Genomic DNA, 22,328 nt, shown 5'->3' with positions numbered 1-22,328 from the left:
TATATCACTTTCTGGGGAGATAGCTAAGTGCCAAAACAGGGAGTATGTGATTAAGTGACAAACTCATGTTCTAGACTATATTTCTTGAAATTCAAAGAAAGGTCTTCCCTCAGCCTCCCTGGATTAACTTGGCTTATTTGTATGATACTGTGATTAAATGGGAGCAAATAGAAAAGCACATTTAAGTTTTTTATTACTTTTAAGCATTTCTGGAACAAAAGCAAATAAAGAAATGAAGTACAAGCTACAAAAATCAATGCACTCAAATACATAGAGTTCACTGTACTCAATAGTGCTGCTTGCTGAAACCAAATGGTCCTTCAGAAGATTTGGTGTGGGGAAGCAGGGAGAGAAACATGACTTTCTGAGAGAGGAGGAGTTAGACATAGTCTATGATATGTGCACATTCTTCTCTGTTGTAAGAGGAGACTTGTTTGTTCTCGGCTGCTCAGCCCCAAAATAATCACACAGAAACCATGTTATTTGCAGTACTGTTTGGCCAATAGCTTAAGTGTATTTCTGGCTAACTATTATATCCTAAATGAATCCATCTCCATTAATCTGTGTATCACCATGTGACTGTGGCTTACCAGGTAAAGTTCTGGCGTTTGTCTCCAGTGGGGCTATATGGCTTCCCTCTGACTCAACCTTCTTTCTCCCAGAATTCAGTTTAGTTTTCCCCACCTAGTTCTACTTTGTCTTACGCAGGTCCCAAAACAGCTTCTTTATTAACCAATGGTATTCACAGCTTACAGAGGGGAATCTCACATCACTCCTCCAGGAGGAGCTTGGCTATCTGGGAACTCCTCAGAGCCTTTTGATAGGAGAAATGTGTAAAGAGAGATTACAAAGTTAATAGAAGTATCTATGGTGTATTTCTGTGAATCGGGGTTTATCTATGTTTATTTGAAGACACAAGTAGGGCTCAGTTAAAAGAGAGGAGAAGAGACTATCACTGGAGGGGAGAAGAAAGCAAGCTCACTTCCATCCATCTATTGCTGCGCCCTTTTCTCCTTCTGGGTGGGCTCCCTACCCCTCATTACTCCATAGTGATTAGTCAGTGGAGGTAGATACTGAACATCCTTCCTGCGATTTTTGTAGTTGTTTTGTTTTGTTTTTTTCAAACTTGAGCAGAGATCCAGGGCACCAGGAGTCTGGTATTGTAATCTTATGATATCACCCCAAATAATAAAATCACTGCCAAGACAAAACCAGCCCCAAACACTTTGAATTAACTACAATAGAACCTAAGTGGTTCATGAGCAGGGGCTGTACGTGCAGTTGAAAAGTCTTGGGAGCAGACTCCTAAGAAGGACAGTCACAGAGCTGAGCATGATTTGGAGGAAATGGTGATGGCAGAAAGTGCCCAGCAGCTGGCCAGCCAGAGTGGGGCTTTGATGAATTTAGAACCCGGTAATGGCTGAGTGCAGGGTGGGGACAGCGGGACTTTCGTCACAGGTGTGAACTAGATGCTATAGGAGAAACGAGCTCCAGGGAAACGTGAGGTGACGGTAGCTAATAAAGACGGCTTTGCTGCTTGAAAGTTGAACAAGTCGAGTTTAAGTGTTCCTGCCACAAAAAGTAACCTCACAAGGTGTCAGATATGCTAATTATCATGATTGTGGCAATCATCTCATAATATATACAGATAGCCAAACATCACGTTGGGATTGGGGAGAAGGCTGCTCAAAAAAATAAGATGGAGAGAAATTGAGGAAGGCTTTCAACATAGATCTCTGGCTTCTACCTCCCGTACCCCTACATGAGAGCTTGCACATGTGCACGTGTGCACACACACACAGACACACACACACACAGACACACACACTCACATACTAAAAATGATTATGTTTTACAGCTTGACAATACAAAACTTACTTGTCAATTATACTTCAGGAAAGGTACAATTCTGAATAGATACATATTATATATAGTCTTTAGTTTTGCAAAATGATGCATGATTTAAAAATGGCTACCAGTAGCAGTCTCTGCAATCATGTCTATAATTGTTACACTGTTCTTTCTTGCTTAGGAACAGGGGACATTCATTCACAGGAGAAAAGTAGGGAAGGGCAAACTCAAAGTAGGAGAAAGCCTGAGATAGGTTCGGGTATCCCATCCAGCCAAGCACCAGGAAGCAGCAAGAAACAATAAGATGTTTTCAAGTAAAAATGACAAAGGGTCACTGGTGTCCTAGTAAGTGTGTGAAAAATGCAAGAGTTTGAAAAACCTAGATGCAAAATTTAGGTTGAAGGAAGAGTGGAAGAGGCAACAAAGTCATGGAGATAGCATGGATTTTGTCTATGAAGGAATAAAGGTGTCAATAAATTACCTTTTAAGAAAATGACTAAAGCTGGACAAAGTTGGCAAAAGCAACTTTGGGGGGGCACTTCAAATCAACTAGAGGGAAACAAGAAAGCACAAAGCTTATAATATTGCTACACTGCTGGTCTGGGGGAGGAGGAGCAGGCGTCTGCCCCTCTGTTGCTCATGGCTTACCTGCTGGAGTGGACTGAGGAAATGAGCGGCTTGGCTGTGTTACTGGAGAAGGATGACTTGATTCAGTGCCAGAAGTGGAAACTGTGCCAATGGCAAGTGTTGAAGCCCACATATAACCCAAGCATAAGATGCTGTGGTTCCAGGTGGATGAGAAGCAGGTAAGACTAGTAAGTTTAATGGGGAAATAAGTTCACCATTGAAATGTTTCCTAAATGCTCTAGAGATCAACCCAGGGCTATGGCTAGGTGGTCAGCAGCTTGTGTGTACCTGTGATGGAGAATTGAGAGAGCTGGCTATGAGAAAAATATATTGGGGTGGTTTTCAATCTGTACAAACATAGACTTCTTTCCTTAAACCAATCACTAATCCACCAGCAGAGGCTATGAGCCCCATGGACTACAAGTGTTTCAGTATGAGCAGGGATCAGCAGGTCACTAGTGACTACAAGGTGTACAAGCAAAATCTAAAACAATAGATGTTATAGAAAATCTAAGCAAGCCATTGGAGGTCGAGCACACGTGTCTGACCATCTGATTATGCGTCTTGCATACAGATAAATTACAAAAACAACAAAGACACAAAAATAAAAACCACTGGAGAGAACAGAACCTGGAGATGATGTAAAGTAAAACTTAAATGAACAGGTTTTTTTTTAAAGTTGTTTTTATTGAACTATATATTTTTCTCTGCTCTCCCCACGTCCTCCCCCTTTTACCTTCTCCCATGATCCTCACACTCCCAGCTTACTCAGGAGATCTTGTCTTTTTCTACTTCCTACTACAAACAAGAGTGCAAGGCCATGGTTAGGGACCCCCTCAAACAATAAGCCAAAATAAAATATTTTATCACAATGATTAAGTACTTATAATTTTTTTATGACCGCCTTGAACAGTGGTGGTCCCTTTCCCAGCTGTACATAGGGTTTTGTGGCTGATTTTGTCCCAACTCTAAGATCTTTACTCCATTGTCTTTTCCAGGGTACTTCTATTCAAAATATTCTGATGTTTCTTTAGCACTTTGTATGAATGAATAAGTATAACTTTCACTTCAAACCCACTGGATTCATACTTCTTGAAATGGAAGAATGTCTCAACTTCATTGCTGGCAGGCCCATGTGGTTAGGTTTGTGAACCCAAGGGAGGCAATAGAAAAGAAATAAGAAAGAAAGAAGGAAAGAAGAAGAAAGAAAGAGAGAGAGAGAGAGAGAGAGAGAGAGAGAGAGAGAGAGAGAGAGAGAAAGAAAGAAAGAAAGAAAGAAAGAAAGAAAGAAAGAAAGAAAGAAAGAAAGAGGAAGGGTGGATGGAGGAAGGAAGATGTCAAAGATCAGCTTCAATAAAACTCGTATGTTCCAGGGTAAAAGCATGAGGATTAGAATTAGTAAGCAAAAGGAACAGAGATATAAGGGAAATAAGACACAGAAACACAGGACAGCCTTGGGAGGGATATTCAGTGAGTACTGAATCTGCCTTGTTTATTATCTACATGCTTATATACTTCACTCCAAAAGGGAAGGGGGAAGCAAGAGAGTTCATTAACAAGATGTTAGGAATAGACTCAAATTTTCCAACTTTTGGTCCAAGTGGAGCAGATCACCTCTACACCCAAAAAAACTAGTTAACCACACCCTAGGTCAGAATCTCCAGTTTGTAGTCACATGTGCACAACTGTCAACAACTTTGAGAGAGCAAAAATAAGCTCAAACTCTCTGACTTCCAGTCAAGGTGTAACAGACTCACAACTCTGTGGGCCCTCACAGCTTTTCCCTTTTTATTTTGTTTCTGCAACAGGACAGATGACTGTGCCTGTGTTGGGAGTCGTTTTCCCATTTTCCAGACTTACCGGATACAGGTACATACATTCTGTCATGTGCATCCTGTCTTAGATTGCCTGGGGGGAATAAGATCTTACCCATCTCTGACTACCGGTCTCTGTGAATGAAGGGTTAACAGAGAAAGCATCTGTAGGCGCTGTGCACCTTTGAGTCGATTTTCTGTCAGGAGAGTTAATCATATGCAAGCAGATAATGCTTTGTGATAAGTATACTCTCGTGGCCACAATACCTCCTAATAATGACCTGAAGTGAGATTGGCTTCTAAGGATTTACCCTGTCAATTTTTTTCTCAGATAAGCTCTAATGTTTTTCTAATCAGAAACATCTTTATAATGAACTACAAACATTAACAGGTCAATACCATAATTCTAATGTAAACATACAATTTGTCAAATCACAATTCTCTTAAATCTATTCTAATCAAAAGACAAGAAAAAGCTTCTGTGACGGATGAGCTTTGAGTCTTTTTTCTCTCTTTAAGTCCAGTTACATCACTGCTTCTAAGTTTCTGAACTCTACCACTCTCTGAGCAGCAGCTAAAACCTTTATGCCCTCCTCATCTGAAGAGGGGCTTCAGTCACTCTTTGTCTACAGAATAGAGTTTCATTGCCTCAACAGTCTCCTTCCCCCAGAGGGGAATTTTTTGAGGTCTCAGTTCTCAGGTCTTTTATTGCAACAGCAGATTGAATACCATACTGGCAAAATGAGTTCTCTGTCCCAAGATACCCAAGTAATGGATAAGCTGTCAGACATTTAGTCGGTGATCCTGGGTGAGGTCTAGAGTAACCAGATCTCACTAAGGTCTGGAAGTATGTGCAGTAGGTCCACCAAGAAACTAGGAATCACCAATCATCACCACGAGCTTCCTTCCTTTCTCAGACTGCAGCATGGGGCATCAGTCAGGAACACAGATTCAGGAGCCTCAGTCTGCATCTTCTGTGGGGTCCTTAGTGGTTGCGATGTTCTCTGGATGGGACTCCTTTATTTTACATGCAAGTATCTCATTAAGCTTTATTTTCCTGTGAACAAAGCTCAAATATGCCTTCGACATCATATTAATACAGGATCAGGTCCTTGTCAACAAAAACCGGGGTGGGGAGTAATAACTCCCCTTTTTATTTTCTTTTCAAAATTGTGTTTTAATCTCACTGAGGGGCTCAGGATCCCCTGTAAAATCCAAGTTGCAAGTGTCCCTAGCTGACAGATTTCCCCAGACACCTGGCTGGAGTTGCCTTTGCATGTCAATAGACACTTGACTGCTTGAGGCTCCCTTGTCAGGCTGGGAGCCAGGATCTAGCCTCACAGCTGAAGCTGGCTCCGTGGTTCCGCCATAGACCAGAAACTGGCTGCGGCTACAGCAGCAGCTCCTGGAGGCCTCAGCAGTTCCATAGGCTTGAAGCTTGCAAAATTAGAAGGCGCAGGCTATAGCGTGCGCGCACGGGCATGATAGTAAGAGCCTGCAGCAGCAGCCAGGCTTTGCGCCCTGCACTCCCTTCCCTCCTCCACCGCTCAGCAGCAACCCCTGTGGCTGTGGTGTAGGCCAGGCTGCACCTTGACCTCTCTGAGCCTTGGAGCTGTTTGTGATCATCAAGGGCTACAGATGAGGGAGTGTAACATTTACAAACTTTGAAAATCTCTGCCTTTGTTTCAGCTCCACCCAACTCCTCTAGCTATCAAAATACACCCAAATAAATGTCCCATATCTACAATTATATACAGTTTTACTCCCGGTATATCACCCGCCTTCCTTCATTATCTTTTATTGTCTATTATTGACTATTACTGAGTACTCATCTCTCACCTCTACACATGCGGTGTAGTATTTACTCTGCAGCCTCCTCCATGTTATCTCCTGTACCGCTGGCCACACATCTGTCCGTTATCTGTCATTGTGTCCTCAGCCCCACATTGCTGATCCATATGTCCACAGCTTCATATTGGGTGGCATCTGTCGAAGACCAGCTTCAGCAAAACTCATGCATTCCAGAGTAGGAGAGTGAGGATTAGAATTATTAAGCCAAAGGAACAGAGAAATAGGAGAAATAAGAGACAGAAACACAGAACAACATTGGGAGGGACATTCAGTGACTACTGAATCCACCACGTTTATTATCTACACGCTTATATACTTCACTCCAAAAGGGAAGAGGGAAGCTACAGACTTCATTAACATAATATAAGGAATAGACTTGAATTCTCCAACTTTTGTTCCAAGTGGAGCAGATCACCTCTATACCCGAAAAACTAATTAACCACACTCTAGGTCAGAATCTCTGGTTTGTAGCCACACCTGTTGTCAACAGTCAAGGTGGAACAGGCTTACAACTCTGTGGGCCCTCACAGAAAGAGAGAGAGAGAGAGAGAGAGATGAGAGAGAGAGAGAGAGAGAGAGAGAGAGAGAGAGGGAGGGAGGGAGGGAGGGAGGGAGGGAGGGAGGGAGGGAGGGAGGGAGGGAGGGAGGGAGGACGGACGGAAGGAAGGAAGGAAGGAAGGAAGGAAGGAAGGAAGGAAGGAAGGAAGGAAGGAAAGAAGGAAAGAAGGAAAGAAGGAAAGAAGGAAAGAAGGAAAGAAGGAAAGAAGGAAAGAAGGAAGGTGGTTACTAATACAAGCATAGCTGGGGATGGGAGGACCATTACTGCTCTAATGCTGCCCCTGCAGCCTGTCTTGGTCGTATTTTCAGGGGAACAGTCTCAGGCTGCCATCCTCCAAGCTGACGAAATTGTGGTCCATACTTTCTGCACACACTGTCAGCATCCTTACTCTGACTAGGGGAAGACTTTACCATTACGATGGGCCTAAGACACTGACAGCTGTGACATAACATACTCAGGTTATCAATACACATTCACTCGAGACTTCATCCACTCTCCGTACTCTGCCCTTCATCAGTAGTGACTTGGTTTTCAACACTGACTATTCACCTGTTTTTCATTGTATGTGAAAAATTTTATCCATTCATTCCTATCTTGATTTTCCTATTATTCTTCCTACGCCTATTAATCTCATTTATCATTGAATCTAATCTTAATTTCCTTTTTTTTGATTTGCTAATGGCAGCCTTTAGTTACACAGAACTCATATCTTCCTGCAGTCCATTAATATGCCAAACAGTTTTCTGTATTATCTTTGGGTCTTCTTGATGAATTGTTTTGAGTCTGGTCCTTGTGAACCTTCGACGGAATGATTTTTCCAGTTTTCACTGCTGTTCTTTATGTGTTGTTTTTAATCCATGTAGAAGGATGACAGCCTATCTGACCTCCTGTTTGTCAATCATCAGGGTGTCAGGACTGACAGTGATTCCATGGTTTGGACATTTCGTTTCCTATGATATTAATAGAAATGCCGATGTCTGTTTGGTGGCATTGGCTTTGAGTAGCTTCTGGTGCACTGTGCAGCCTTGAGAAAGTACAGAGAAACACACTTGGGAATAAACTTCGCCTGTCCATCTCTGACCGCTGTCCCCAGTGTCTTGCAAGGATTCATGTAGTGCATTTCCTTTGTCTTATATGATCTTATATCATTACCACTGTCTAGTTTTTCTTGAAACAAATGGAAAACTACCGTTCTGGCTAGCACCATGGGCATTTCCCATGTCTTTTCTCATCATGCATCTCAGTTTTCTGTCCATTTGATCTCCAAGAGCTTTGTCCCTTGTTAGAGTTTTCTGAAATAGGACAGGTACAAGGGTGGATGTAATTAGAACCCTTCGTGTGATGGGTTCATTCAGAAATACTTCAAACAAGGGGACATATGTGTAATTTACTATAGAGTTTATTGGAATTTCTGAGAATATAACAGCTAGAGGCTATTCTACTTCGTGTTAAACAGTCATGACTTAATTGCAAATTATGTAATATATTGACTCTACATTGACCCCTGCATGAGTTTAGATGTTTGCTTTTGTCACAGATATTTCCATAGGAACTTGGGAGAGTAACTGGGGGCAGGAGATCAGGTGTTATTCTATATCACAGCCACAAAAGAAAAGAGCTCTCTTAGAGCTCTTCCCAAAATGATGATAAATGCCAAGTCTGTGGAACATGAAGGATGGAGACCCCATTGTTTAAAAGTAGAAAAAATGATCTTTAATTAACAGGGCCTCAACCTTACCCCATTACTGCTTTTCCTTTGTTAGAGAAGAAACTAAAATGCTGTCTCCAGGGGGTTCAGTGGTGCCTCAAAAGTGAAGGCAGCATCGTTGTTTTAAGTTTTATAGACTGCACCTCTTCTATACATTTGAAATGATAAGGACACTATGGATTTTTTTTGGCCCCACAGATTTATTTTCCCTAAAAATGTGGGGAGATTATTTGTAAGAGAGGGATTCATTTCTGTCTTACAAAAGCTTATCTCTCCCATCTCAAATTCACTAGAGGATCCTTTGTCTTGTACTTTAATGAATTGATTGGTATACATTTTAAGAAAACTGCCCAACATTTCTTTCTAACACTAAACTCTACAATATTCTGAATTACAGAGTGGCTTTGACCATTGAATGCTTTCTTTCGTGGGTTCAATTTTCTTTGGACCTTTCATGATTTTAACAGAAATAATATTTATATAGCATATATTTCAAAACTAGGAGAATAAATGGAGTCTGTGACAAAACAAAAACAACAAACAAAAATCTGACTTATTATGGATTGTGTGAAAAATGACTGGATTAAACATGCTATCGACATGTGAGCTCTGCAAAAGTGGCCCCTTTTTCTTTAACAAGCAGTCTCAAGAAAGTACGCCGTGCTGTTGTTAAAATGACATCACTTATCCTTGTCAGAAAAAAGAAAGAAGCACCAGGATGCTATTTCTCAAATTATGCAGCATTGATTTAGCATGGACTGCCAAGGAACCCTCTTTCTAAACCTGCTATGTAAATATGTTAAGTCCTTAATTCAAGAATTCTTCTCCAAGCTCCTCCCATTCCTGCTTTGTCTTCCCTGCTCCAGCTCTTTACAGATTAGGGAACTCATTATTCATGGGTCGGGAGGAACTCAATGAGTCATGAAGAGGTAATTTATGAGGGCAAGAAACTCTCATCTTCAATGTGCATAAATAATAATAATTCATTGTCATGATACAATGACCCGCCTTCTATTTATAGCTTTGGTCTTAAGAAAAATTAAGTGCACCATAATTTCCATGAAAAAAGATCAATTTATGAGCCACCTGTCTGTCGGAGGCAGACCTAATTTGGAAACAAAGAGGGTGCCAATAATTTCCATTTTTTTTTCACTCTTTGGGAAACAATACAAACTTAAAGTTGCACCATCCACTCTTGCTCTTTGACAAAGAGACAAGATGATTTCAAGAGAGATTGCTGAATGATTTGTTTCAAAGCAAGGTTCTGCACAGATGTTCTATTTTGATGTGACGCTAGAATATTTCTAAAATCTTATTTGTAGTTTTTCCAAGTACTGGGTCTAAATTATATGCTTTTTCAAAAATAAAAGTTCTCATACCAGGAAGGCAATCAATGACATAACTTCTAGTTAAACTTTTATAAAGCAGTTTACTTCTCGTGTGATTAGATACAATAACATGAATTTGTCTGGCACGTGCACACACATGCACAAATTCTAAGCTTAGAGAGTGATGAAAATATTTCTCTCTATATCTATCTATCTATCTCTCTATATCTATCTATCTATAAATAGATAGATAGATATAGATATATATACTCAATCATGGAACCACAATATAAACATTCCAAGCTATCCAGCAGTGTCTTTCATGGCTTTCCCCAAGATATAACCTATCCTCCCAAGTTGTAACACAAACTTCTACAACTTCCAGAAACTGTTATTCTCTACTGCTTCTGAACACTTACACTTTGAGTCATTGCATCAATAGTATAAACTCATAACTGCCTTGTCACTGAAGCCATATGTGTGTGCATGTGCATGCATGTGTACACATACACATATCTATATATATTGTAAGTATTGTTATAGCTATAGATAGGTGATAGATAGATAGATAGATATTGTTCTTTGAGTTTGAGCCAAATTGCTAATTTCTATGAATTCAAATTAAGAGATTTTGTTTATATTTTTAATTATGTACATATGAGGGCAGATTGCATATGTGTGTGTAAATGCCCACTGCGGCTGGAGGAGGGCATTGGATCTCTTAGAGCTGGAATTACAGGAGCTTGTGACTCAAATAACCTAGGTGCTAGGAACTGAAATCAAGTCATTTGGGAGAGCAGCATGTGCTCTGAACCTGTGAGCCTCCCTCTGACCTGGCTTCCTTGATTTTTTAAGAGTCCATTTGCATTTTAAGTTTTGAAAATAATAATGGCCTTTTTCACATTGGGATTCTGGTGGAATTTCGAAAAGGGCTAGAGGAAATAATTTTCATTAGCTCGTTTATTTATTCAGTCACAAACAAACACAAATATCTTCCATGTATGGCTTCTGTCCCAGCATAAACTTCTGAAATGGCACCTGAAACTCAAAGCTTGATTCTTAAATGCCCCTGAGTTGCCCTTTACAAAATCTTTTAAATTGGGGCTATCTGATGCCATACATCCTTAATGCCTAAATTTTTTTTTGTCAGTGTAGGGACAAGTAAGCAAATGTCAGGAGCCGTGTCCCCCCAAATTATTATAGGAAGCACCGCCATGAGGAGTTTTGCAGAGAGCTCTACTTCCCAATTGTATTGAGAATAGTTTTATTGACCAAGCCTATCCCACACCCAAATTAACTGTTAATTGAGAGCTATCTGTTAGCAGAACCTGCCTCACATTCCAGACTATCTAGACAACTAGGTGGGTCAACTTGTGACTTCCTGACCGATTGTAACCTCTTGGACTACGTGACCGGCATGGACCACGTGGCAAGACCCATGCCCCAGCCCCCCAAGCTCCTCATCCAGGGGCTATATAAGCTGTAACCATGACTCTAATAAAGGGAGGCTTCGACAAATATGCTTAGCCTTCTTCCTCTTATCAGCCTATGTCTTTCAGGTGGTGCCTCTCCGTGACCCTGGAATAACTGACCAGCCAGGCGGGTTACAAACCCTAGACAGAGTAACCCGCCGAGGCGGTCTACAAGCAAAGCCCCCATATGCCCATGGTTTCTGGATACTGTGTCGTCGTTTGTCGTTCCCTGTTTGCTGTTTCTCTGCATTCCTCTTAGGTGATCTGGTCATGCTGCAATTCTCCCTGCAATGGATCCATTCTCCCTGCCCCCCTACTCTGAGATACATAGGTGTTCCATCCTTGTGTTTCTGCTCTCCCTTACAGCATCTGCTGGCCTGACCCTCAATGAGATCCTCTGTGTGCTCTCCTGGCTCCTGCAGCCTACTCCAGGATTTTTAAGGTGGTCAAACTGGCACAGTTTCCTGGAAAAAAGTTTTATTCACCTATCTATTAATATATACATGTAAATAATGGGGCCACAGTATGCTTGTTTTATCTCTGTGTGTATATATATGTGTATTTTAAAATCTGTAAAACTTGTAACAATAGCTCTGGAAAAATACAAACACGTGAATAGCCACCATTTTTGGTTGAGGTCAAAGCAAAACCTCAGTGCCATCTTGAGTAAGAGTACCCATGTGCCCTGGTCCTACCAAGGAGACATTCCACCTCTGGTATACTTTGACTTACTAAAATATTCCTTCTACTCTTCTTGCCTCTACTGACATTGGTAAACTGTAACTGACTGAGTAAACTATGCTAAATTTAACTTCTATGTCTAATTTAGAAACACCTGACAAGTAATGGTACCCTGATTCTCAAGTGCCTTTACAGATCTGAGAGTATGACATTTAACAAAAGAGCTTCTTATGATAGACAGACATCCCAGCTCCTGCAGCATCCTATAGCTCCTCCAAGAAGATTCTTGGTTACAGAAGACTGTCCATCTGGAGGCTTGCCTTTGGATATGGCAAAGCTACCCACAGAGCAAAAAACTGACTTTCACTTCAACTGCTGCCTGGACCCTGCCTAAGATGGACAACACTATATCAGGGGATCGATCATCTCATCCTGCCAAGACAGGTAGACTGAACCCTACCCCCACAGGAAAATCTGCCAGGCCTCCTGGGCTCAGCAGCTAAAGGCAAGTATTGTTTCTGAGACTGATGTTCACCAAAGACCACGGAGAAACTTGGGATTGCCTGGGTAGCTGGAAAAAACTGTCTCACTTCTGCTCATTTATTTACCCCTATCAGATCTGTCTGATGGCATCTGATGACTTGGGATACTGGTAGCTCATTAGTTCATTTTTTTAAGTTTCCTGCTAAAAACACAGAGAGGTGTGCCTCTTTCACAGGCTTCATGGTCCAGGATTAACAGTTTTCAGATGTATCTTTAGAGGTTCAGAGTTTTCAATTTCCTTTAGTTGTCTTCTAAAATGTTCATGACTTCTAACCTAAAACCATAGCCTTTTGCTATGACACCAAGATGTCAATCTGTTCCAGCTGTCTTAGAGATACCTCCAGGAAAAAGTTCTGCAGCTGCATCAAGGAATCTGGTAAAAACTAAGTCTCTGAAGCCTATTTCTGACCCCACCCATTTTGAGCATATTTTACAGATCACTCCTGCTATCTTGGTCAAGAACAAATTACAGAAGGCCCCTAGATAATGCCAGCATCTGCACCAGCTCCTGGGACTTCACCACTGGTACCACCCCTCCAGGCTCAAATGGGCACCTACATAGCATTATTAGGGGGAGTAATAGCAATCTATTTTTTTTCTCCTAGCAACCTGCCTTCTCATCTCCCTCAAGGAACAGATGCCTGAGGATGTCTCCAGGATGGCAGTTAATCTGATGTCTCTTCACCCACACCTCTCGCTGAGCATGAGCCCACCAACTCCCAACTCTCCTCTCCCCTATGTTGCCCCATGCTTACAGGAAGTAGCCAGACTTGAGGCAGTACTCCGATACCCCAAGAGTTTGGGATGTTTTGTTGCAAGCGTCACCCTAGTCCCTGGCATCCATATACCCAAAGAGTCTGGAATGTTTGGGTGGAGGCTCTACCCCTACCCCCCCCCAAGTTGCCTCAATCCAAATTCTACCCCTAAGAAAGCCCACCAAACGATGACCTCACCCCAGAGATGCTCAAGACCGCTCCCACAGGGTAGTTAAACTGCCCCCCAGAGAACAAACATGTGTTTTTTCCAGTCTTCCTTTTCCGTCTCCTCTCAGGGGGGCTGGAAAGTCTCCTAGGAGCTTTGGTAGCCATTAAACCTGGTCTTTTTCTAATACAGTTTGATTGGTTTGATTCAGATTATTGCTTTGGCAGAGAGGCTTACTGGGGTGCAGAGACTTTTCAGTGACTATTTGATGCAGAGTGTTGAGATGGAGTATTGAAGTCTTAGGTGATGTCCCCAAGGGAAGGAGCAAGGAAGCCATTTCAGACACAAGGTAGGGGATTCATACAAGGACTCACTCCAGAGACTCAAGAAGAAACTCTCTTTGAGCACTTCCCCAAATGATAATGAATGTCAAGGCTGTGGAATCTGAACGATGGAGACCCCAATGTTTAAAGGTAGAAAAATGATCTCTAACACTGGAAACCAATCCAGGTCCAAGTACCTTTAGTTTTAAAGTAGTGGCTAAAGGTATACATTTTATTGTTGATGTTGTTACAACACAGGTCACATTATAAGAAATGCTGGAATAGTGTTTGGTGATACGAATATTGGACAATTTAAATTCACTTCTCATTATAGTTCAAATGTGAAACATCCCTTACTGGACCCATGTGTTTGAACACTTGGTCCCCAGATTGTAGCTCTGTTTTGGAAGATTGCAGAATCTTCAGATTCTCCCTAGATGGTGGAGACAGATCACTAAGGGGTTGGCTTTAGTGTCATGGTCTGGCCCTGTCTGCTGCCCACTTCTCTGCTTTCTGGCCTGCAGCTGCAATGTGACCTGCCGCATTATGTTTAGGCTGTTGTGGACTGAGAGTCTTCTGTCACCATGGTGTCACCACCAGAACATCTGAGCCACTGTCCTCAGAGCATAGCCTTCGGCTTAAGAAAGATTTTTCGTCTCTATTTGTCTCACGAAAGATAGCTCTCTCTCCAGTTTCTAGATCTATGTATTTGCTTTACGTGTCTGTTGCCGACACTCCCCTCTCTGTGGGTAACATAAAGTTATTCAAAGGCAATTGGAACCCATCTGCAGAATTCAGGGTAAGGTCAATCCTCTCCCATTCATATTACCACAAATATGAGATACTGATCCTCCCATGTAAAAATCGAATGCTCTTAATGCTTAAAGGAAGAGAGAGATGCTGGGAGAAATCAAGCAAAGAGCCACAGAGTTGTATGTCATCACTGTGTAGTAGTACACAGACCCTGATTTCTCCAATTTGAGAATTTTTTCATGGCGCTCACTCCCGGGATCCCTCAACGGGTGAGCAGCGGGAAGCAATCTCTTATTTAATGGTAGAGGTGGGAGTTGTGAAGGCGACGCTTGACTTAATCACACCAGTAGGCAAGCCCAACTCCCAGAGATGTCAGTCTCAATAATCATCCGTCTCTGATCCGAGGCGTCCTGCAGCCTCGCGATGCTGGAAGGACCACAGAGGACTCTAAAGGGAAAGTACAACCCACACAAAAAGAGGACAAACAGCCTGCGGGGGTGGGGGGTGGGGGGTGGTACCCTCAGATGCTTGATGTGCCAAGCTGAGACTCTGACAAACCAGGAAGAGTGCTGTGGTTCAACCCCCACAAATGAGCTAGGGTTCCAGGGAAGAAACCTGGGTGCGGCAATCAAAGGATTTTCCATTCAGTACGATACTCCCCGAAACATTTCTGACTGAGCTGTTCTTTGCTAAAGTAGTGTTCATTGTGGTGTCAGGCTTTGAAGCCTTAAAAGGCACACAGCAGTAAGTGGCATCATTTGAACCTATCATGAGCGTCTGAGTATCCGCGAGAGTTATAGAACATCAGAGAGACCAGCCTGCTGGGATGTAGCGGACTGCTATTATGTATCCACAAGTAGAAAGAGGTATGTGTGGCCTCTTACCTGCTGCATGTTACTTCTCAAGTGTATTTTAGGGCTTTTTTTTCCCTTCTTTTTCTGATGGTAGCAGCCCCAACATTTTCCTGCTTGCCAACAGTTTTATTTATAGTCTAGCACATTCTGTTTCACTTAAAAGATGAGAGCCTGAAGGAAAATTTATTAGATCCAACTGAAAAGTTGACTGGGTTGAAATGTTCCCTTCTCCCTGCAGACTGCTCCAGCCTTACCGGCTGTGCTGCAGACAGCTAACACCATCTAGCACACTGGGACATCTAGGGAGAGCTAACCAAATCACTATTGTCTGAGCTGACAAACTTAGGGGAACTTTTCTGGATTTTTTTTAAAGCATTAAATCTTCATGATAGGAAACTGGGAAGTAAATTATGAGGAATTAAATAAGAATTCCCCATCATTTTCCAAGTAGAGAAAACCACCATTCTTACTGAATATGGCTCTGTCCTGATCTTTTCACTCTATTGTGAACGTTTGTTTGTTTCAATTAAAAATGCCTCAGAAAATCAGAGAAAATAAAGTTGGACACGATGGCATACACCTATAATGACAGAACTTTACAGAACTTGAGAGTCTGAGACAGGAGAACTGTAATATCTAGGCTACCCTAGGCTACACCATGAGACCCTGTCTCAAACAAAAGGAAACAAAATGTTAAGTAAGAAGGTAAACAGGCATATAAAAATATAAGTGAGAGTGACTAGGGAGTCAATATTCTTCTGAGAATCACCAATTTAAAGGTTTGTCCTATTTCCATAACATAGCACCACCCTCCCAAAGAGTAAGTCTATAATATCTAAACTGACTGAAATGCGAAAGGCTGGTGTTACAAAATTTTGGCGAGGTCATGAAGCAACCATAGCTCTCCTATCCTGCCTATGGGAATGACATGAATCAAATGCTGGAAGGCAGCACAAGAGTTGATTGTAAAACACAATATATGTTAATTAGCAATTTACTAATTAGATTTACTCAAAGGTAGCAACACACACCCATATGTCTAAACAAACATCTATCTAAAATGTTTTTTTAAAAAAAGATTTAGGTAGTTTTGAGCATGGGTGACCATACTATATGTTTGTATAGACATCGTGTGTGTGTGTTTGTGTGTGTGTGTGTGTTTGGTTAGAAGAGGGTGTCAGATCCCCTGGAAGCAAAATAACATAAGGTTGTGGAGTCACCATATGTATTGTGGGAATCGAACCCCGGCCTCTGGCAGATCAATCAGTGTTCTTAACCTCTGAGCCATCACTCTAGCCCCCTAATAATATTTTCAACAGCTTTATCTGTAATGAATGGCTGAGAACAGAAACAACGGACACACAAGAAGTCCCAATAAACAATATAGATAACATACATGACTATCAAAATCAATATACTAAAAGAAAGAAACCAGCAAGGAAAAGCAATATGCTATACAAGTCCATCAAAAGAAAATTCTAGAACTCCCAGAATATGTGCAGCAATATGCTCAGTTATCCACAATGTGCAAAAGTCCCTGGTCTTGGTTAACCCACAGCCTCATTGAGGACAATCAGTTCCTGGAAGCTGTTAAATGGTTTCCCTCTGGTTTCCTTTGGAAGTCTTTGTTTCCTAGTGAATAGTGAGTCTTTTTCTTTTCTTTGTAAGAAGTGTATTTATTTTGTTTTCTGTAATGTTTGTTTTGGCAAATTACCACTGAGCTGTTTTACTTTTCTGTTGCTGCCATGTTCTTTTTCCTGAGTCGTTTTAGAGTTCTTTGTGAGCTAAGAGGATAAACATGATGGTGTTTTTTGTGGCAAGTACTTTTCTTCTTCAATTTGTTTCCTTTTTGTGTTCTGTTTTAAACAGTCAAATTTCTTTGGTGTAATAATCAAATCAAATTTGTTGCTTTTCCCTTTCGATATTTATCCTGTTCTTTCCTCGCCACAGGCTAAGCTACAAAGATCTTTCCTTAACTTTTCTTTCTTAATTTAATTTTTAGATAAAAATTTGAAATAATCTGAATTTATCCTTTCTTGAATGCTGAAAATCTTGCAAGACAGTTTCATAAAACCTTCTTCATTGTTTATTCGGTGGTGCGCCATAAATCAGAATCCTCTGTATTATGTAGTTAGGTATGTCATAGACTAGTTATTTACAATGGTGAACCATTACATGAGGTGAACCATTGCATGTAATGGTGAACCATTACATGAGGAGGCCACAGGTTAAGCTTTTGTTGCTATAAGTTTTATTTAATATGGCTAGGTCAGTCACACGTTTACTTTTTGAGACATCCTTTAGCTTTTATGGTTGATTTGATTCTCCAAACTCCAGAGTTGATTACCAGGTAAGATGAGAGATAAAAATCTAAAGCCACAGACAGCATTGGGATATTTATTCTGAAATACTCAAGGGCTACAATAAAAGCAACTTACTAAAGTAGCCAATGTTTAGGGTTTTATTTAGGTAGGAACTATTGTTTTTCACAAACCGTCATATTTAATTACACTAAAGTTTATATGAAGTAGATACTTCTCCACGTCTTTGTGAATAAGAAATTGGAGCTTTGGGAGGCGGGGCCTACCTGTCAGAAGTGGATCTCTGGGGGCAGGCTGTGGAAGGTTCTACCCACCTGTGTTCTTTGTGCTCTGCCGCGTGTGAACAGCTACTATGCTACCATGGACTGTGTTGTGCTGCTGTCCTGCCTTCTCTCCCATGATGGACTGAAACCGTTGGCAGGCCTAAATCTTCCCTCTTAGAAGTTGTTTCTGTCAGAGATGTGGCCACAGTCAAATGAATGTAGCTGATAGCACCCAGATCTGCATTGGAACTCTTGTGTGCACAAACAGGAGCCTAGGGACATTGTTCTCACCAGCCAGTGATGGAAACAACCCAAACCCCATCTGCTGAGAATTGCATGACCAGGGAGCACCCATTGCTCCTGCAGAGATCCCAGACTTGTTTCTTAGCACCCATGTGGTATTTCACAACCTTCTGTTACTCCATTTCCTTCCGGGGGATCCAACACCCTCTTCTGACCTCTGGGGGAGTCAGGTTCACACGCAAACATACACATAAAATTAAATACATAAGTACAAAATAAACACAGTGGTTGGAGTGATGACTCAGTGGTTAAGACCACTAGTTGATCGTCTAGAGGACCTGAGTTCAAGTCCCAAGGGAGACAGCTTACAACTGCCTGTAACTCCAGTCCTAGGGGATCTGACACCCTCTCTGGCCTCTGTGAATATTACACATATGTGGTGCACATACACACATGCAGACAAACACCCATACACACACAATTAATAAAATATAAAAATTAAATAAATAATAATAAAGCAATATCAATGAAGCTTGAAGACATGACCAGTGAAAGAAGCCACACAGCAGTCAGTCACAGACTGCTTTAATTCATTTTGTGTGGAACATCCACAAGAAGTATGCTCTCACAGAGACCAAAAGCAGAACAATGGTTGCCCGGGGATGAGGGAACGAGGATTCCCAAAGAGAGTGTTTTAGAATGGAGCTACAAAGGTACTAGTTGCTGAGAATGTACTACCCCTATGCTAAGTTTTGCCTCAAATTACTCTATGTTGTCAAGCTGACATAAACAAATAAGTAGATAAATAAATGTAATAAATAGCCATCACACCTGCATACCACTAGCGGATCACACTTGACACAGGGAGGATGTGCATTTAATTCCACACCTTTATGTCAGTCATCATTACTCTTATCAATAGTCCTTGCAACATCTATATTTGTGCAGAGAGTAAGAGGTATTCTTGATGTTCTCCCTTGCCATGGTTGGCTCACATAGCTTTTCTGTTCCACAGTTTAGAGACAGAACAAAGTAAGATTGGCAACATGTTCATTCCTTCCAGCATCCACGAGACACATTGTGGACGGCTGAGCAACACTCATTATGCCTTGTGGATAGGCTGTACACAGAGGCCTCCCATCCAGTCTCTTGGAAATGGCTTCTTCCCTAGTACATATTGCTGTCACCATTCTCCGGAAAAGTGTGGTTTCTCAACTTCCCTTATGCTGCACGATGCAGGACTCTTTAATACAGTCCCTCGTGTTGGTGACCCCCAACCATAAAATTACTTTCACTGCTAGATCATAACTGTAATTTTGTTACTGTGTAACTATAATTTAGATACTGTTATAAATCGTAGTGTAAATATTTGTTCTTTCCAACAGTCTTAGGTGATCTTGTGAAAGCATCGTTCGAGGGACTGAGAACCCCTGCTCCAGAGTCTACTAGTTGAAGAGCACTTGTTTCTATGCACAGGACACTAACTGCTTCCCATGAGTCTTTCTGGTTCCACTTTTTCCCCTTCTCTAATCACCTGTCTCTGCTGCAGAGACAGTAGTGTCTTCACCCACAAGAAGTTCACGTGGCATTCCTGGAAGAGGGAGATCTGCGAGCACCTAGCTATCACTCAAGATGTCTTTGAATCAGCCACCGCAATTAGGCTACGAAAGACTTTCACAGTGTGTGAGAAAGTGTGAGAAAAACATTTAATATATATTAATGTTAAGGAGACTGTTCCACTTTACTTCTAATCAGTGTCTTTCATTTTCTTCCTGACTCAGAAAAAAAAAGGGAGCTTACTGTAAGCTGCTCAAGGCACTGGCACCACGCTGTCCTAGAAAGGATTGCTAACATGCATTCTCAGGTGCTAACAATGATGAGCCCAAGGCAACGCATGACAGTTTCACACACAGGAGATCATTTAGCAGTGTGGAGAGTCCTGTTTACTCTACCCACACAGAGGCATTCAAATGTTTACATCCTGTAAAGTCACATTTTGTGTAGGAAACCTTCAGTCAGTTATGACGTGTGCTTAGCTAACCTAGAGCGTGACTGCCAAGAGGAAATCCTAGCTTATGAAGTTAATGGAGCCAAGGGACAACAACTGCCAGCACTGGCAGACCGAAGGAGCCGGAGGCCAGAGATAAATCTGGTGATTAGAGATGTGTGCCATAGATAGAGAAGGGAAAGGGAATGTGTATGTCAATCACAACTTGCATTACTTTCAAAAATACATTTTATTAGCTGGGTGATAGTGGCACGCACCTTTAATGCCAGCACTCAGGAGGCAATATCTCTGTGAATTGGAGGCCAGCCTGTCCTACAAGTGAGTTCCAGGACAGCCAAGGCTACACAAAGAGAAACCCTGTCTTGAACTTCACCCCCAAATACATTTTATAAATTATTTGAAAACTTCTTACATGAATAAAATGTTTTTTGATTCTATTCACTCCCTATTTCTCTCCATAACTCCTCCTAGGCCCTCCTCTCCTCTGCTTTATCCTTCCCAACATCATGTCCTTTTCATGAAAAAAGTACTGAATTTATTTAATTTAAACTGTTTTAAATTGCTTCGAGATCTAGCTGACAAATACGTTATGTAGGCATCTAAGAACTAACACCAACAGTGGCTTAGCAACCTGTGATAACCTGGATAAGAATGCTGTGGTGAGCAAAGGCCCCTCTGTTTGTACGGTTTTCTATTTTTGAGATTAAAAACAATAGTGATGAAAAAAAAGAGTCTAAGTGCTTTATAAGTCACATACAAGGAGCAACATAAAAAAAAAACTTGATCATTTAAGCCTAAATAAGTAACATCAATTTGAATCAACTGTGGAAAGTTGAGCTAAACAGTCATTCACTCAGTAATTATTTATTTGGAACCTGTATTGTCATGTACTATGCTAGGTCTTAAATAAACTAAAATTTATGCAGTTTTCTTCTTTCCTCCTGATACCTCTTAGTCTAAGATGGAGAAGTTTAGACTTTTCTGATTTTGGTAATGTGCTAACCCTGGTCTTAGGGAAGTTTTGAAGGTCATGTCATAGGTTATTAATTATAAACAGTGAAACTGACCTGATAGCATTCATAAAATAGAAATCTAACCCCAAACATTTCAATGCCCATGAGAGTTGTTCTGAGACTATACACTTATGGCATGGGCTTGGAAGGGAAGTGTATCTACACTTACAGTTCTCTTTACTGGTTCACCTTCTCTTCAGCTGTTCTCCCTAATGAGAAGACAATGTATGTTTACTTGTCTGAACTGATGCGCGTTATGCTTTCTAGCGGCAGTGGAGTTCCGAGGCTTAGCTTCAGCTCTGAAGCTGTGACAGCTCTATGCTTCTGTTTTGACATATCTCATGCCTGCACATTGCAAACAGAAGGCGTACCCACCACGGGAGTCTTTGTTCCACTTGTTCAGGATGTGCTGGGCAGCTTCTACACTGTAAATAATATCCTGGATCCTCTCTCATTGATTTGGCCTGCATTTGCAATTCTGACTGGCTGTCTTTATCGTGCAGCAGAAAAATGCTTATTCTTCAGTAGATCCTGACGACAATGTCCATCCACTGATGGACGGACATCCAGGTCGCTTTCAGTTTCTGGCTATTATGACTAGAGTAGCAATGAACATAGCTGAGCAAATGTATCTTCAGTAGGATGCAGCATTCTTTGGGTATGTGTTCAAGGATGGTAGAAATGGGTCATTTTTTTTAAAAAAAAACAAAACTTTATTTTATATATATGAGTGTTCTATCTACATATATAGCCTGCATGCCAGAAGAGGGCATCGGTTTCCATCTTAAATGGTTGTGAGCCATTATGTGGTTACTGGGAGTTGAACTCAGAATCTCTGGAAGAGCAGCCAGGGAGCCAGTGCTCTTAACCACTGAGCCACTTCTCCAACTCTCATAATAGATCTTGAAGTAGACTGATTTCCACATTTCTTAGCCTTGCTGATTGTGGTGTGTTTGTGTGTGTGTCTCTGTGTGTCTGTGTGTGTGTGTATGTGTGATGTGGGAAGGTCATTTGTCTATTTGTTGATTTCATTGGTTAATTAATAAAGAAAATGCTTGGCCTGATAGGTCAGAACATAGGTGAGTGGAATAGACAGAACAGAATGCTGGGAAGAAGGGAAGTGAGGTCAGACGCAATGGAGCCAACCTCCAGGTCAGACATGCTGAATCTTCCCCAGTAAGCCACCACCTCATGT

General features: G+C 41.5%; 1 protein-coding gene across 1 annotated transcript in view; it reads left to right on the top strand.

Moving 5' to 3' along the window:
• Nucleotides 1–19,809, top strand: part of LOC130871818 (heterogeneous nuclear ribonucleoprotein A3-like) — a 197,910-nt gene extending 178,101 nt beyond the window's left edge. Inside the window, exon 5 of the mRNA XM_057765482.1 lies at nt 19,662–19,809. Coding sequence (XP_057621465.1) covers nt 19,662–19,809 — 148 coding nt within the window. The remainder of the gene's footprint in view (nt 1–19,661) is intronic.
• The last annotated feature ends 2,519 nt before the right edge of the window (nt 19,810–22,328 follow it).

The sequence above is a fragment of the Chionomys nivalis genome, chromosome 1, assembly GCF_950005125.1.
Source record: "Chionomys nivalis chromosome 1, mChiNiv1.1, whole genome shotgun sequence".
Classification (NCBI taxonomy): Eukaryota; Metazoa; Chordata; class Mammalia; order Rodentia; family Cricetidae; genus Chionomys; species Chionomys nivalis.
The sequence above is the reverse complement of the archived record's forward strand: the minus strand, read 5'-3'. Positions and strand labels throughout refer to the sequence as shown.